The sequence below is a fragment of the Colletotrichum aenigma genome (genome assembly GCF_013390185.1).
Source record: "Colletotrichum aenigma strain Cg56 chromosome Unknown KSG_Cg56_contig03, whole genome shotgun sequence".
In the NCBI taxonomy this organism is placed as follows: domain Eukaryota; kingdom Fungi; phylum Ascomycota; class Sordariomycetes; order Glomerellales; family Glomerellaceae; genus Colletotrichum; species Colletotrichum aenigma.
This window is the reverse complement of record NW_023500909.1, coordinates 3,792,577-3,809,983: the sequence shown is the minus strand read 5'-3', so window position 1 is coordinate 3,809,983 and position 17,407 is coordinate 3,792,577. Positions and strand designations below refer to the sequence as shown.

At 48.9% G+C, this 17,407-nt stretch overlaps 6 protein-coding genes across 6 annotated transcripts; 2 read left to right on the top strand and 4 right to left on the bottom strand.

Moving 5' to 3' along the window:
* Window positions 1-352: 352 nt before the first annotated feature.
* CGCA056_v004981 (putative thiosulfate sulfurtransferase) lies at window positions 353-1,046 on the top strand (the record flags this gene model as incomplete). Its single annotated transcript, XM_037320236.1, has 2 exons — window positions 353-647; window positions 748-1,046. 2 exons carry the CDS (start codon window positions 353-355, stop codon window positions 1,044-1,046), a joined length of 594 nt encoding a protein of 197 aa, XP_037182116.1.
* A 283-nt stretch (window positions 1,047-1,329) lies between these two features.
* On the bottom strand, window positions 1,330-2,316 carry yip5 (the record flags this gene model as incomplete). Its single annotated transcript, XM_037320235.1, has 3 exons — window positions 1,330-1,757; window positions 1,822-2,212; window positions 2,269-2,316. The coding sequence occupies 3 exons, from the start codon at window positions 2,314-2,316 to the stop codon at window positions 1,330-1,332; spliced, it is 867 nt and encodes a 288-aa protein (XP_037182115.1).
* Window positions 2,317-3,059: 743 nt separating this feature from the next.
* Window positions 3,060-6,250, bottom strand: crp-79 (Ubiquitin-60S ribosomal protein L40; the record flags this gene model as incomplete). Its single annotated transcript, XM_037320234.1, has 9 exons — window positions 3,060-3,146; window positions 3,211-3,321; window positions 3,434-3,722; window positions 3,806-3,923; window positions 4,569-4,829; window positions 4,882-5,247; window positions 5,297-5,510; window positions 5,559-6,071; window positions 6,128-6,250. 9 exons carry the CDS (start codon window positions 6,248-6,250, stop codon window positions 3,060-3,062), a joined length of 2,082 nt encoding a protein of 693 aa, XP_037181485.1.
* Window positions 6,251-7,033: 783 nt separating this feature from the next.
* ANB1 (Eukaryotic translation initiation factor 5A) lies at window positions 7,034-7,943 on the bottom strand (the record flags this gene model as incomplete). Its single annotated transcript, XM_037320233.1, has 4 exons — window positions 7,034-7,104; window positions 7,164-7,296; window positions 7,363-7,629; window positions 7,926-7,943. The coding sequence occupies 4 exons, from the start codon at window positions 7,941-7,943 to the stop codon at window positions 7,034-7,036; spliced, it is 489 nt and encodes a 162-aa protein (XP_037181486.1).
* A 1,877-nt stretch (window positions 7,944-9,820) lies between these two features.
* P2 (Vacuolar protein sorting-associated protein 52 B) lies at window positions 9,821-11,872 on the top strand (the record flags this gene model as incomplete). Its single annotated transcript, XM_037320232.1, has 2 exons — window positions 9,821-10,271; window positions 10,335-11,872. 2 exons carry the CDS (start codon window positions 9,821-9,823, stop codon window positions 11,870-11,872), a joined length of 1,989 nt encoding a protein of 662 aa, XP_037181491.1.
* Window positions 11,873-12,035: 163 nt separating this feature from the next.
* On the bottom strand, window positions 12,036-13,402 carry gyp10 (GTPase-activating protein gyp10; the record flags this gene model as incomplete). The annotated part of the gene is made up of 3 exons (XM_037320231.1): window positions 12,036-12,928; window positions 13,008-13,163; window positions 13,231-13,402. The coding sequence occupies 3 exons, from the start codon at window positions 13,400-13,402 to the stop codon at window positions 12,036-12,038; spliced, it is 1,221 nt and encodes a 406-aa protein (XP_037181492.1).
* Window positions 13,403-17,407: the final 4,005 nt, after the last annotated feature.

Genomic DNA, 17,407 nt, shown 5'->3' with positions numbered 1-17,407 from the left:
CAACGAGGCCACCGAACCAGCCAATGCCTGTGTGAATCCATCACCAGATCCTTGGCCCTGAGAATGGTGATGCTTCGGCTGTCAAAGTTGGAAGGACGTCTGGAACAGAATGTCTTAGTGCGAGGTCGGGAGGTCGGCGCGTCTGCTCAAAAACGCCGAATCGAATGAACCCCGGTGACATCAGTGGGGACGAACGGACCCTTGTTGCACTGCAGTCGAGCGGGCACTGTTGTCGCCGTACCTGGATCCAGTAGCAACCAATCGTCTGAAGCTCCGAAAGTGGCTACCAACACCACACTCACACACAAACCACGTCCGTAGCCGGCGCCTATCCAGAAAGATCCGATACAGTATGTCAGCCACAAGAAGAGCATATTCGAATGCGCTTCGCGCGAGTGGCCGCATCGTCGCGCCCGCCGGCCTCGCAAGACAGGCTTTCGCCTTTGCTGCGTCGTCGTCGGAGAGCTTCCGGCCTGCAGCATGCGCAACGGCGAACCGGTCTCTCGCGGCCATTGCGCCAAGATTCTACTCTTCAAAGTCTGGAGCGGACGACTACCACGAGATCTCGGCCACGGGTAGCAAGCTGTGGAGCTTTGAGCAGATGGAGAAGCTTGCCAAGGATGGCAAGCCAAACGTGGTGATTATTGGTATGTAAACTGTTTGTGGTTTCCCCCGCCATCTCCCACCTCTTACAGATCTCGAGTGTAATCACGATGCAGGCTGCTGACAAGGGCGATCTATGGGCAGACGCCCGTGAGCCTGGCGAGCTTGTGCAGACGGGCTGCATCCCCGGTGCCATCAACATCCCTGTTGGGACAGCGCCTCAAAGCTTTCACATGACCTCGGAGGACTTTGAGGACCTACACGGCTTCAAGCGCCCAGGCCAAGACCAGGAGCTGATCATGTACTGCAAGGCTGGTGTGCGTAGTCGGGCGCTGGCGTCTCTGGCCAAGGAGGCCGGATGGAAGAACATCGGGGAGTACCCTGGCAGCTGGCTCGACTGGGAGAAGAACGGGGGACCGGTTCAGAAAAAGAAGGAGCACTAAGGATTGATGGGTGAAAGTCACGGCTGGTTTGGCATCAAATCTACGGGCCATATCTATGGGTTGCGCGTAGCATAGACAGTCGCATTCGGGTCAATCATGATATTCGTTGTACAGTAATGGTACATGTGATGGTCCGCACAAGCCGGATGACGCGGCAATGCGCGGCAATGCCCAATTCCCAAATTCAAACCCAAACAATGACGATGGATCTTTCTCTTCCATTTGATCCTTCTAGCTGACTCTACAAACACATGAGGGAGGACAGAAGGCACTCCAACTCAGCTCAGAAGAGTTGAGGGGGCTGGCCTTCAGCGGGCGGCGCAGCGGCGGGAGGCTGCGCTGGGGTGCTCGCTACAGGGCTTCCATGCGCAAAAAAGAGGATCTTGATGGCCAGGGAGAGGCCGAGGTGAAGCGCGACGACGACGATGAGGAGAATCTTGCTCGTCTGGTGGTCCGTAGCACTCAACACAGGGTAAAGGTTTCGCAGAAGGAAAGCGACAGACATGCCACAGCCGACAGCGACGAACACCCAGTTGAGAATGTTGATGGGCGACCAACTGATGAGAGCGACAGGAATCCAAATGAGATTGGCATAGCCATAGAGGGCCCAGCATTCAAGGAGGTTTGCAGACTCGGACCCGAAGTAACGTAGAGCGACGTAGAGGCCGACGGGAACGAAGAGGGTGTAGCCGTAGATAAGGCCGGCAGCACCTGGGGCACGAAAGGTCAGCGTGTCTGTGCAGATACGAGATAGTCGTTGGATGTTGAACCTTACCACTCAGAAGCTTGAAGTCGTAGGCAAACGGCCCTGTACCGGTGCTGGAGAGGTACTGGCTGATGGTGCCTCCGAGGAAGAGAATCAAGACGACTGTCGTCGCAATCCAAAAGGGACCGTATAAGTCGGGGTTACCCTCGAGAACATCAAGGAAGTTGGCTCGAGGGAAGAGCGCGGCCCAGCAACGAGACAGTACGGCTGACGTGTCGACATCGAAGTATTGAGCATAGAAGTTCAGGCTCCACAGGAAGCGCTTCGAGGAGCTCGAGGAAGCTGTCGCAGGAGGAGGGAGGCCAGACGCGGGAGGCTTGCGACTTCCTGGTGTTGTGTCTGCGAAGTTTGAGGTGTGAAATTCGAGGTCGTCTTGAAGATCGGTGTGACCGAGGTCACCCTGCGAAAGAATCAGCAACTCGGGTTGGAGTGGAAGCGAGGGATGAAGCTCTCTACCTCATCGTCGACATCTACAACAGCATCGTACCCGGAACCTGAAGGCATGGCTGCTCTATGCAAGGCGGAGAACTCTTCGGAAAGGAATGATACTTTGGGTGACAACCTGGCGAAAGAGGCATGTATGCACGCGCCGCGATCGTCGTTTGTAGACCCTGAAGTCGATGTGTTCCGGAATCGTGGATGTCCAGTGTCTGGAGCACGGGAGAAGCATAGGTGTCGTAATCCCACGTATGCAATTTGGCCCTGGACACTGCAGCTCCCTGCGTGACCGGCCCCACCAGAAACATCCTCCCTGCACCGTGTGCGCAATGCCCACCCGCTTATACTTGCGACACTACCCTGGATAACTCAACACCCCCGATTTATGCATGGAGCCAGATGTAACGAGACCGACTGGTCGATGACAACAGTCACTTTACACATCAAGGTTCACGATCGTTTGGGTTTGAGGCTCTGTTATTTTTGTTTTCTACGGTGCTGATCTTCATCGTATCATCAATGAAGTATGCCAGTCGCCATCCCGCATCCATCATAGTACGTCTCTCATGCTCGTTAGCATCTCCATGCAGCACTCAGGACGCCTCGGGCGCTCTCGCCATACGATTCAGCCTCCGATCGAGGACGGACGGGTTTGAGGTAGGGCGACCAATTCAGTGTTTATTCGAAGAACTGCTTGCCGGTGGGGAGTAATGCTACCACAAAGCCCGATGAATCAAGGAAAATATTTTCATCCCTGCCATCCTCTCCAGAATGCCAGAACCCGTGACGCCGCATCCGTAATAAATCGTCTATTTGAGCTTCTTCTTGGGGCGGAGCTGGTTGGTGTGACCGCACTTGCGCTTGCGGCAGTTGGTCGCACGGGGAGGGAGACGAGCCTGGGCGGTGTTAGATGAGTCGGTCGGGGGGGACGGATCCGCTGAGCAGGCGAAGACCACTTACGTAGCACTTGCGGCAGATCATCTTGTCGCAGTTGAACTTGGAGGCCAGAGCCTTGAGCGAGGGCTCGATGATACCACCGCGGAGGCGGAGGACCAGGTGGAGGGTGGACTCCTGCGCAAATTGTCAGCTTCCGTTCGTTCCGCGTCCAGTCCTCATATCCTTCATCGTCGACATTTACACCTCCTCATATCCCTGCGAGAGTAAAATGCGGTGTTCCACTAACCTTCTGGATGTTGTAGTCGGAGAGGGTGCGGCCGTCCTCAAGCTGCTTGCCGGCGAAGATCAAGCGCTGCTGGTCGGGGGGGATGCCCTCCTTGTCCTGGATCTTGGACTTGACATTGTCGATCGTGTCGGAGGACTCGACCTCAAGGGTAATGGTCTTACCCGTCAGGGTCTTCACGAAACTGTAGCCACCATCGTCAGTCCATCGGCGTTTTCGGGATAGCGGTCGTCGCACGGAAGGAGGAAATCGCGGCGGGTAAATCTTGTTTTCGGGGTTGCTCACATCTGCACTGAAGGTAAAATGTTAGCATCACCGTCAATCGAGCGAAGCGCGCGCGCCGACGTCCGTCAGAGGGGGTGCCCGTGTACTTACTCTTGCCGACCTCTCGCGAACTGGCTGTTGTTACCGAAGAAGTTCTGGTGATCGCGGCAAACTGATGGTGGGGCGGGCTTGAGAACGGTGTTCACGGCGAGATCAAAAACAAAAAGCCCTAATTAGGGCACGCGGTAGGTCACATGGATTACGGATAGGCGGGTGCAGGTGCGGTCGACCCCAAAGCGGGTTCCCACCCTGTGCAGCACTGTGGGAACAACCGTAGCTCCCAGAGCACCACCACCTCACCCTACAACACTATCCAGCCAGCCTAAGTAGGTACCTCACTTAGGTACTTGCCTACCTACTGTACCCACTACGGCGAAGGCCCCCGACCTCAGCCCTGCGGCAGGTTACTGTCGCTGAGACCGCTGCAGATACCTGAGGTGAGGTAATCAGCGTATTCGCACTACCTGACCTTGGTATGTCGGGTATCATGGATAGATGCCTTTACATGTCTGCGTTTGAATGTTCCCATGTCATGCCCTGTACAAGGCGCAATTGCTCTAAATGTCATGAATACTGTGGATGAATCTATGGTATCTTGGGTATCAAAAACCTGTTTCCTCCTTGCCCCCCATTTCCTATTCAGCAAGACTGCGTGTGCACAGCCATCATTCGTCTGGCGTGGGCAGCCCGCCATCAAGCTCTACGCTCATGGCTGATCGGGACCGCTCACGACGTTCACTTGCCCCTCTGCGTTGCTCTCTTTGCCAAACGAGGATGTTTGCCTCGAGCATGTTGACGGCTCGCAACAACATACTGACTGACAGACCAGAGAGACGGCCAGCAAGCCGGAAGAAATCCCTACCCGTAGGGGGCAGATCTTCCTCGGACCTGTAGGAGTATTGTCTGTTCTTTTTCAGACCCTCCTCTTCCATTGTTTCTTGGACGGCGAACGACGCAGCCCGTCCTTGAACTGTGCGTAACCTTTCCTCTATCTCATCTTCAGGGGCCTCAGATGGCGGTTGCTTGGGCGGCAGTTCATCAACTGGAAAGTACCTGGCGAGCACTGAATCCTCCGCTGGTCGTAGTTAGTCATGTAACCTAGAGCAATTAACCGCCCGAAGACTTACACTGTGCGTCTGTGAGCATTGACAGCTGAGTAAAATACTCATCCAGCTCTGCTTGCGCCATCGACGTAATGTGTGAAGCCGTTACACCAAGGTAATCAACGGTGGGAACAGTTTCTGGGGACAATGCTGGCGCCATGGACGTCCGCCACTCATCCCACTTGAAGTCTGGTATCAAGAAAAGCTTTCCTTCTTGCACCGGCGACTTGGATTCCTCGAGGGGGAAGCAGTGGATGGTCGTGAGAACAATGACGGCAACAAGCAGAATTTCAGGCTGGTGTATAAGTCTCAGTCGAGACTTGCCTAATGGAAATTCATACGGCAGGTTGACGATGAGTGGTATCCTGCGAGCAACCGATATCGTCTCAACTACTGGCTGTCAGCAACGGCACGATAGCCATACCCACGTGAGCCTTACTGGGCAGTCCAAGCTCTCGGACGTACTGCAATGTCATCAGGACGTCATTTAGGGGAGGGAAAACTATGCCGTAGTTGGAATTAAACGACAGAGCGAGACTCAGTACGGCAGCATGCAGCTCCCCATGATCAAATTTGGCCAAGTGTGCTGCTTTCAATACCGTTGAATAGTATGCTGGTAACCGGTCACGCATCTCTTGGGGCAGTTTCCGATACTGGTCATATCAGCAGACACTCTTAACACCATCGACGCTCAAGCTTACACTATGCTTGTAGGGAATGTTTCCCGCTCTCGCCCACCTAGCCAAATCTCCTGTGCGTGTCGGCATTCTGAGAAGCATGCACCCAAGAAAGCAGAGCGCTAGAGTGTCCATCAGTCGCGGAGCGGGCCACTCGCTCCCACTCTCGGGGGTCCAGTTCTGTGCTCCCTGTGTGCGATTGCTAGGTTGCTCGTCCTGCGAGAGGTCGATTTGGGAGCTGAAGAGGGAGAGCTCGGCCTCTGAAGCAGAGTCGTTCTCAACAGCACTCACGGCTCCTCGTATGCGGAGATCCCAAAGGTCGCGAACTACTGTCTCGAGCTCTGCCTTGTGACCTTCGACGTCGACCAACCACATCACCTGTTCCCTCAGTATGAGTTGAAGGCATTCGAGATACAGATCTCGTGCAGGCGGGCCGGTGAGGACACGTCGCACGCGCTCTTTGATTTGCTTCTCTTTCCGGGAGACTTTTCCCTTCTGGCCAAAGTCTTCATCACCGAGATCGAACTCAACATAGCCCTGAGGAATGGATCAGCTCTAGAATTTGACACACATGGAAATCATCACCAACTGACCTCGAGCTGGTGGCCTTCTTTTGCACAATATCGAAGACCATTCTCCAAATACCATTTTCGTGAACCACAGTGTTCGCAACGCTCCCCTTTGGGGAATTTGTGCAGTTCCCTGTTTGGGGCCATGTTGTTGTGGTTGGAGGTTGAGTTGCAAAGATGAGTATCGGGCAGAAACTTAACCCTGTCGGAGAATATAGGACAGTGCTCAACCGGTTACCTTGATTCGACAAGATCAACTAGGCAGACGACCAGACTGCACTTTTCCACAATCTTCGTGATTGTGCGCAACAGGGAAGCAAACCAGGTTACAAGCGAACTGAGCATCGTCTCAATTTACTACGAGCCGTAGATGAACGAAAAGAGTGAATGTAGAAATGCACGGTGCACCAACTGTGGACCTGAACTTGAAGTTGGGCATATTTTGGATGACTTCACATCAGTATTACCCGCGTTCCAGCTTGACCCGGCAGCTTAAGAGTAGATTCACATAGAAACATATTTGCACAGATTGATGAACACAAGGCACTGTAAAATGGTAACTAAGAAGGAACCACGAGGTGGAGGAAATGTGCCGCTTTTCTATCGGACAGATCTGTTGCCACCGCGAAGCTCTCCCAATATTTTTCACCTATCCCATTGCTAGTCTGGTCGTCATAAGAGTCTGTGAAACAGACCAAAACAAAGGAAAAAGTCGTGCGACGTGTCTTGCAGTTGTCGAGTTCGCGTAATCAGTATCAATTCCTGTCCAGATAGTCCTCTACGCAACGATCGACGGGGAGCTCGCTGATATTCGAGGCGCCAAGAAATATCTGTAGTCATGCTCCCGATCTGCCAACATCTGCCAACAAGGCCGCACGGAGTGAGCGCTTGTGGAAGTCATTGTCTGTTGAAATAGTAGAGTTGCGACGCTTAAGCCTGCTTGGGGGCCTCCTTGGCCTCAACGGCAGCCTCCTCACCCATGGCAGTGAGAATGACAACGTCTGTTGAGCTTGCTGTCAGCGACTGTTCTCTTGAAATATGGGAGTTGATGTGTCCTTACTGGTGTCCTTCTCGTCAACCTTGAAAAGCTTGTTGATCTTGTCGCCAATCTCGCCGTCGGGGACGCGGACGTCGTCCTTGGTGTCACCGTCGTCGTTCATGAGGGAAAGGAAACCATCGTCGGAGATGTCAAGCTGAGAGTGTGCATGTCAGGAGACGGAATCTCATTTGCCAAATTCGCAGTATAGATCGGGACTTACGAGCTGGTACTCGCGGCGCTGGACATTGGGGACGTCCATGTTGTGGGTGGAAGGGCAGAGATCCTCAAGCTTCTTGCCAGTGAAGATGTCGATGGCGACCAAGTGAACCTTAGCGTGACCGTGCTTGCCAGTCTTGGAGGTAGACATGTCGACGATCTTGCAAGGGCGGCCCTTGATGACGACGTGACCGTTCTTCCTCAGAGCAGAGCACTGCATGGGGTAGGTGGCAGACGCGCCGGCGTCGGCGGACTCGAAGGTGTGATCATGCTACAGAACCGGCGTGTTAGCATACTGAGGCACGCTTGGATGAATACAACGAAAGACAATCTAGACAAGATGGAAAGTCGAGTGTTCGCAGTCGGCGGTTCGTGGTGTACGGATGTGCTGCGCTGAGCCGTGGTGCGTCGATGCAGCCGCGGGGCTCACCCAATGCGGGGTGGTTATGAATGTGGATGGTGGTTTTTTCCTTCGCCCGAGCAACAACAGCGGTGCAGCGCAGCGCATGCGACCAGCACAAGGACAGAGACGACAGAACAGAGATATCAGCTTGCGCATGTGCTTACCTGAGAGTCGTCGGCCATTTTGAAGGATTGACTTGAAGAAGATGTCTAAAAATCGGGAACGGAGATGTCGACGGATCAAGGGCGATACCCAGCAAAAACAACTGCTTTTATTTTTGAAGGGGGGGGAGAGTGTTGTGTAAAGGAAGAAGAGCGGGCTGGAGGGGGGAACGGAGGGGAAAAAGAGGGAAGGCGAGGCGGGAGTAGATAATTTTTTTTCCTGGTTTTATTATTGGGTTTTTTTTTTCTTAGGTCCAGATTCGCGCCCCTCTCCTCTCTCCGACCCTTTCTCACGGGTGTGCAGGCGGGCTGTGTGGGACACTTGCCAGTGTAAAAAAAGGTGGAGTGTGGGCTTTTTTTTCTTTTCCCTCCCCCTCTCTCCTCTCAGCATCTGCCACCGCTGACCACGCACAGCACCAAGCTCAAAGCACAGCGCAGCACACAGCAGTCGAAATGTCTATTTCTTGACAACCTAGGTACCTGGGTGTGCTGGGAAAGGTACCTTAGGTCGAGACTGCGGTGGTGGCCTGCCACTCTGAGCACCTTAGTGTGAGCCCCTCTGCCCCTCACCTCTGCCCCTCCTTCGGCCACTGCAGCCCAGCCTTCGAGCGACAGACACTCGGGCCCCCTTGGCCCTGTGCTTCCCGCCCGCAATCACTCACCGCAGGCACCTGCCGGTGAGGCATAGGGGGTACCTCGCCGCAAAGGTAGACGGGAGTGCGAGAAGTCGGTCTAAGTCATGAAGAGCCGTTCATGTCCAATGACTCCACGCCGAAAGGTCATATGGTGCTTTTCTAGATTTGGAGTGCCCGGAACAAGCCCCTCGTTCTGAGGCTGACGAGATATAAGGAACTTCGGCGAGATACGTTACAGCGAGCCAGCAATGGACAATCTAGCTACTCACTAAGGTGCCTACGTGGTACGCGGGCGCCTGCCCGAAGTCATCGAAGCTGTCGGGTACGTCCAGCTCCCGTGGCGACAATACCTCACAGTCCGTAGCACTCATTTTTGGCGCTAATGCCGCCTGACTAGGAACCCGACTGCTGCCAACACTGGCCAATTCAGTCACCCTGTCCGGGCCTACACTGTCTACGGGGAGGCCCTGAAGGCGGGAGTGATTTGCACGGTATGCGCTCAAAATTTCCACCAAACGTGGTCATTCTCGTTGCGCCCGTGTATATTGGTACCGTGTAGATATTCATCAATGCCTGCCCCTCCTTTCTGTGCATTGGCATTGGGTGTGTGCGTTCCTCTCGTCTTTTGTGTGTGAAAGAATAGAATCCGCGTCGTCGGAATCAGACAGAGGAAATCGCAACAAAGCCACAACGGAAAACAAACACGACCTGTTTCTACATCAGTAGACAATCCCACATACCCCTCCATTGATGTCTCTGGAATGGTTCGTTACCCGAGAAACGTCGCGGATTCTGCACAACATGTTTGGTGCAGCATCTTCGTCCCTCTCCCGGATACACTTACGCAGTTTGGATGCATCAATGACCTGTTTTTGCGCCTGTCCAAGTCCTGCCCCGCACGTTTGCTTCAGTGCTCCCGCACCGTCGGCCTTCCAAAACGTTGCCCCGCACTTTCAACCTCTGGGCGGGACTTCATCAAGAGAAGCAAACATCCGAGCCCCTGCTGCGCCACACTAAGCTCTACAATAGGTACTCTTTGTGGCTGAAGAGCCTGGACTGCAGATTATCCAATCAGAACACATCACCCTGCAGGAGACTATCAGCCTTGTCGGCTCCCGGTCAATATCACAGGTCTACGTATCCTGAGTGATCCAGCTCGCTTGCCCCCTTCCACGCCCCCCATCGACTCCAATCCTTCGATGTCATGGTGTACGACCGAACCGACCGAACCGCTTCGTAGCCTCTTCCCACCGCAAGCCCATCATGTGGCTTGATCGGCTCGCAGCCCAGTCGAACCCGTCTCCGTCACCGTCGCAGCCCGGCAGCCGTCCCTACTCTCCTCTGCCGCGACGAACCTCCAACAGTCCCTATGTCACCTCTCAACGACCCGGCGTAACGCCAAGAGGCTCTGCCCTCTCCCTCGTTTCCAATGACTCTTCCAACTCGTTTCTGGCCTCCCGCAAGGTCAACGGGTCCGGCCTCAAGCAATCGCAAACAACCTACGAGGGACCCGATTCGGTCGAAGTCCTGGGCCAGATCCTGGATACCCCCTCATTGCCAACACCCGGCGTGAATGGTACAGCCGGGGCCATAGCTGAGAAGGATCTCGAGTTCCAATTCGACTTTAATGGAATGAGTCTACGTGAGCTGGCGAGCTCCGACACCACGGCTACGGACGATGCCGATGGCTACCGTCGGCAAACCGCAGAAGAATGTAAGAGCTCTACAAGCTGGTTTTTTTTGCGGCCAACCTTCCGTATGCTGACCCCACGCGCAGATGAGACCAGCAAGGCCCAATTTGAAGATCTGCATCGGTCCATCGCAGCTTGCGACGGCGTTCTCAGCTCTGTCGAGACGAACCTGACGAGCTTCCGCAACGATCTCGCGACGGTCTCCGCAGACATAGAAACTCTGCAGGCCCGCTCGACAGCCCTCAATGTCCGACTTGAGAACAGAAGAGCAGTGGAAAAGGCGTTCGGACCCGTGGTTGAGGAATTGAGCGTCTCCCCCCATGTCGTCTCCAAGATATCGGAAGGTCACATCGACGAGACATGGGTTAAAATGCTAGCTGAAGTGGATAAACGTGCAACAGCATACAAGAAGAACACGGCCAGTCCGCGGCAGAGTAAAGCTTGGGCTGACCTCGGCCCTCTATTGGAGAAGCTTACCATGAAAGCCATCGAAAGGATACGAGACTTCATTGTCGCCCAGATCAAGGCGCTCAGGTCCCCCCACATTAATGCCCAGATCATCCAACAACAGAACTTCCTCAAGTTCAAGGATCTTTTTGCATTCTTGCACAAACATCACTCAAAGCTTGGTGAGGAAATCAGCCAGGCTTACATGAATACCATGAGGTGGTATTATGTGAATCAGTTCACTCGATACCAGAAGGCTTTGGAAAAGCTGAAACTACACACGTTGGATAAGAATGACGTCCTTGGACACGAAGAAACATCACGAAGAGCCACAGTTTTATCTGCAACAAAGCCGGTTGGTCCGCCGCACGATGCTTTTAACCTGGGGCGCCGCATCGACCTCTTGAAGACGAGCAATCAATCTGCGATATCATCTTACTTGGCCGAGGAGGACCAGACCACTCACTACCTCGAAGTTCCTTTCAGAAACTTCAATTTGGCGCTCATTGACAACGCCACTGCAGAGTATACCTTCCTAGCCGCCTACTTCTCACCGCCGCTTTCATTAGCAGCAGTGTCGCGGCAATTCAACTACATCTTCGAACCGACCTTCGCTCTCGGTCAGACATTGACCAGGACGTTGACGAATGAAACATACGACGCTCTGGGTCTACTTCTGTGCATCAGGCTCAATCAGCACTTGGCGTTTGAGCTACAAAGACGCAAGATTCCCGCCGTTGACAGCTATATCAACATGACTACCATGCTACTATGGCCTAGGCTTCAGGTTGTCATGGACCACCACTGCGAGTCGGTCCGGCAACTAACCAATACTCTGCCCACTAAGCCCAAGGCTGCGGATCAGAACAAGCTGTCTGCAGCGCCTCATCTCGTCACCCAAAGATTTGGCCAGATCCTACAGGGTGTCTTGACGCTCAGCGCCGAGGCGGGTGATGATGAACCCGTGGTCACTAGCTTACGGCGGTTGCGTTCAGAAGCGGAAGCCTTCTTGACTCGATACAGTCAATCCTTCGGGGACAAGCGGAAGCGTGAGCGGTTTTTATACAACAACTACTCGCTTGTTTCGACCATCATCAGCGATGTGAGTGGGAAGCTGGCTACGGAACAACAGGAACATTTCGAAGAACTCAAGACGGCGTTCCAGGAGGGTGCTTAAAACCACAAACCATACTGTTACGGCGTGGGCAGGCATGGCGTCGGGTGCGTAAGTCAAATGGGATATCATTTGTGCGGTAGCTTTTCTCTACTACCAGGGACTTTGAATTTACACGCGGCACTTTTCCCTGCCCGTCTAAGGCTCAGACTCTACCAAGCATCATCTAGAAGGTGTGTGTCCAGTTTGTTCCGTTTGTCCACTTCGCATACCAGGCAGCCAATTCTGCGATCGGGCTGCTGTTGCGGCGCAAATATACTGCCACCAGTCCGACAACGACAGCTAAACCTGCTGCTGCTGCCCCCTTCCTATACGCCCAAAGCGTTCTTAGTATCTTCTGCCGGCGTTCCAGGGCACGGAGCTCGGCCAATTGCCTCTGGAAAAAGCTAAACCCTTCGTCCATTGTCTGCTTCGCGCAGACTTCGACGGACCGCGCTGTCTTCAGTGAGCTCGCTTTTGATATCCGCCGCCATGCTGATAGAGTCTCGGGAGGGTACCGCTCGTACAGCACAGTAGTGCTGGCGATCAGCGCCTCGAGATCCATCTTCTGCGGAACCTTGGATAATATCAGGTGCAGCATGGAAGGGTCGTCTTCGTCATTGTCAAAGAGCTCGTCTCGCCGATTCAGGACGATTTGAGCGAACATATAGACGCTAAAGACCGGCTCCCGAGTGAGGAGGATGTCGAAAAGGCGGGCGATATCACGATATGCCTGGATATCGTGGGCATACATGGTAAGCGTACCGGCTAGGGCGTAGAAAGGCTCGGTGCCGGAGAGGTGTCGCTTTAGCTTGGGATCCGCAGCATTCAGTATGTCAGGAATCAGACGCAGCTGCGCAACGGTTGGCTCAAGGTTTGTGAGCATGAAGTCGCGAATGCGAAGGACAGAGAGGCGGGACACTAGACGGGCACGCCATGGCGGCTCCAGTACGAGTAGAAACACCTGGCAAATGTCGTGATAGCCCTGAAAGTAGCACAGGTACGGATATCGTCGGAGGACCTCGGTAATCAGATCAGATAACTCGCTCTTGTTCTTGTCGAGTTCGGCGTCAGACTGGTCTATAGGTTGGGTCGTCAGCTCATGGACGGGACTGTCGGGCCAAAACTCGCCTGGCCGTCTTCGCAAGGAGAAGCGTACGATTGGGGTAGTAAATGAAGGCTCTATTGACGTCGAGCTGGACCTGGTCCTCGTCCCTGTGACGCGGGAGGTCTTTCCACGAGTTCGTCTCGTCTATACCAGTCGCAATTATTTCCTTGAAGTCCTCGCTATCCGCAAGCCCGAGCAGTATGGGCCCTGCCCCAAAAATGCCGTGTTAGAAGGCTAATCAGAGGAGTTGCTAGACGACGGGATGGCCACTTACATGCTTTACGGCGCAAATCATCAGTGAGGAAACCACCTCGTGTGCTGGCAAGGCTTCCAAGGGCCTCGATATTCCGCCATTTGCATGCTTCGAGGATATCGTCTGTCTTGCGACGTAGATGATCGGCTGCGCCGCCGTCCTTGACTTCGTCGCCAGTCCCTTTGGTGGCCATGACCTCGAATTACAACCTTCAGCGCGTCGTCTAGTCGTTAAGAATTGCTCGTCGCGTGAGCAGAGCAAGCATCCTGCAGCTACAAACTAGCCTCACTGGGAGCTCGTCGAGCTGCAAGGATGCTTTTGGTCCGGCCTCGTCGCCGCTGGTTGGTTACGCGAACCCCAAGACCCGTCGATCTCGACAGATCCGACAGGAGTAGGATGCGGGGCGCAGGCAGAAGCAGAGATTGGGTAACTACTCGACCAGCGAGAAGCAAATCCTGAAAGATCCAAGAGAGAAGTTAGCGAAAGCTGCCACGATGACGGAGGACCTCCACTGTGGAGATCTGTCGCACCACTGGATCGCCGCCTGGAGGTCCTTGCCTGCCTTGCTACCCAGGTACATCTGCTGGCGGGGATCAAGCGGTCCAGGCCCTTGCGGGAAGGACATGGTACTTAGGTAAGCTGGAACGAAGGGAAACTTACGAAGCGCGTTGCATCACATCCTCATGTCTACTATATTTCCATATCATACACCCTGTCCAGTCAATGTTTAATAGTGACAAATGATCAGCCGATCTTTGCGCCTGCGGAAACTGTACTGTCACCTCAAAAAGAGAACACCGGCACCGGCTGCAGTATGTGGGTCTCGAAAAAAGTAATCGACCCAAGTGACCAGCAGTGTCCAGCAACAGTCAAGAAGTTGTGTAACCCAAGTCAACATTTGCAAAGCCCCCTTAGGACTCATTATGGACGTCACAAAGGAGCATGTGGTTTGTCACAAACGACAGATCTTGCTCGGGATGTTGGCATCGGTTGGCTAGCCTAAGAGCGCCATATTCTGCTTCTTTGCCTACTTGATCCCTGGGCTAGGAGGGTTGCATGAGCAATGGTCAAAAAAGTCGGCCTGCAGCAGTGGATGCAAGGTAGCACACAGCTCGCTCAGTTCGAACACAAACTGACATACGCCCGTAAGGTAGGGAGGCGGCCACGAATGCCGGTCGTCCTAGCCGCCACACTGCCTGGAGACTCCAAAGGTTTTCTACATCCACAAACATCGCGCCAGCCTCAAAGAAAAAGCGGAAGCCCTTTGCGCTTGACCTTCAGAGAAGTTAAGATCGATGCCACTGGCCGCGTTGTCTTGGCCATGTTGCAACGAGGCGAGCAACAACCGGTTGGTTCGCTCGCAGCTGTCTAACTAGCGTCAGGCAAGAGGGAGATTTCTGCCGACAAATTTGTGCTGACAGAGATGACTGGCTCTTGGAGAAACGCACAACGGCCTCGAGATACCAGGGCGCCTCCTGTTGGACGTTTGCCGGAAGTAAACGCAGACGTCCGCTAGGTTGCGCGAAGCACGTCGAGTCATTTAGAGCTCGAAGTAGGCAAGGATTCTGCGACGACTGGAGGCTCGACCGATGAATGGATATTCTCGCTCCTAATGCAGCAATAAAATGAAGGACTGCCGAGGTCTAGTCGCCTCTGAAGCATCCCGGAGTGGTTCGCTGGTTGCCGCAGGTAGAAGAAACTACCCAGGGGTCCAAGCGGCGCAGGCTAACGCTAGACCCCCTACTCATATAGGGGGCGAAAAAATAGGGTTTCTACGTAAAAAAGGGGGTTTCTACCTATATCACTAAAAGTAGCATTTTTTTGTATTAGCTTACTAAATTAATAACTTTTTACGATATAATTTTCAGCTTTAACTATATTATATAGTGATAAAAATAGTATTATTATATTACTCTTAAATAAAGCTATCTAGCTATATATATAATATCTATGTATCTTATATAAATATTAATAAACTATAGAAAATAATTATATTATTACTTTTTATATTATTAATAATATATTTCTATTTCTTTACTATTTATATTAAAAGAGGTATCATTAGAAGGTTATTTTTAGTAGTATTATAAATATAGAAATATATTAAACCTTTTTATATAGTAAAGATAAGTATTTAGCGTAATATTAGTATAGCTAGTAAGCTTAGCGCTAGTAATAATGATAACTTAAGCTTATTAGTATTATTAATATTATTATTAACGCTTAAATTACTAACTAAATTAATACTTAAAGTAGTATTATTACTATCTTCTTTAATAAGGTCATTAGTATTATTAAAGACCTCTAAGTTATTATTATTAACATAATATCCTCTTAAAACCAATAAATCTCTAATATTAAAGTAGCTAAGAAGTTTTATATAGTATTTTATAATATTTTAACTCTTTTTAGTAGTAATATAAAGTTAAAGTTAATCTATTATTTAAGCTCAAGTATTTTATATTATTATAAATCTTTTAAATTAAATATAATATAGTTATTAAATCTTTTAATATATTTTAATTATGATATAAAATTTAACTTCTTTATACACCAATTAATTAGTTAACATTTATTAGTATTATACTCTATTTATAATATTTCTCTTATTATTAAGCCTCTTTTTTATAGTAGTATATGACTATTTAAACTTCTTTTTATTACTTACTTCTTAAAATACTTTTTAATCTCTATAAATAATGTATTAGTAATAAACAAATAAGCTAATTTGACACTTTACTAAGTTTACTATTTATATTACTATATCTCTATATAACTATATATTCTAATTAATAATATATTTCTAGCTTCTCTTATAATATAAATTACTCTTACTAATTATAATTTTAATTACTTTATATCCTCTTTAAGTAAGAGAACTCTATTTAGTAGTATAATATTACTTAACTATATTTATTTAGAGTATAGCTTTTTTTAATTTATTATTATCTAATAAATAGTAGAGTAAATAGCTAAATATACTAACTTAAACTAACTATATATATTTAACTAATTAAGAGAGGATTAGTTTAGTTATATGATCTATAATTAGCTAGATATCTAACTTTTTAAACCTTATTATAATATTAGTTAAAATAAATATAATATTTATCATCTATTAAAGCTTACTAATAAAATCTCTTTAAATAAAAGTAGAATTACTATTTTATATAAATTTTTATAGCACTATTTAGTAAGCTTTTTTAAATAACCAGAAGACTTTTATATCTATAAGTTAAAATAAATATATAGTGTAAAAAAAAACTAATAGTAATATTAAAGTTAGTATAGTATTTTATAAAATCTAAGCTAATATAACTAGAAGAACTATTAAAAAGAAGTAAATAATATAGCTTTATATTAGATGGTTTTTTTTAGAAAACTTCTCTATATAATTTAATATAAATATTTAGTATTATACAATATATCTTAAGCTAATTAGAGTAGTTTCTATATATATTAACACTAAATTATAACTTTATTATACATTTCAACTATTAGAATTTTACTCATTATTTAAATAAGTATATATTAAAATATTTAATATAATCTATTATAATCTTTTAATTAGAGAAAGTAGTAAGAGATTATATGAAATAAACACATTTATTAATATTATAATTAGCTTAAATAGTAATGAGCTATATCTTAAAGATAAAATACGCTAAAATAGTATTTCTAATAGTATTACTAATGCTAATAAAAGTATATAACTCTCTATTAACTAAAGTAATAATTTCTTATAATTTATTCTATTTCTACTATTTTTAGAATAAAATAATATAAATATAACTACTAAGGTAGCTAATATAATAGCTAAACTTATTAGTATTTTATATCTCAGAAAGCTTAAGTTTATAATCTTAAACTATAGCTTTATATTAATTAAAGAAGTTTTAAATTAGCACTAAATTAAACTTAATACCTTTTTAATAAACTTTAATAAATTTAATCTTTAATTTTTTCTAGAACTCTAAATAATTAAACGTCCAAGATCTTATAAAATACTCTAAAATAGGGCCTTTATTTTAAGTAGCTTAAAAAGTATTGGCTAATTCTTGAAAAATTATTAAAATTACTAAGAAATTAGTGATATTAAGCTATGTTATAAACGCTATTAAAGCTAAACTTTTAGCTTCTATTATAGCTTTTAGCTAGCTACTTTCTTAAAATAATATAGAGAAGTTATAACTAACCT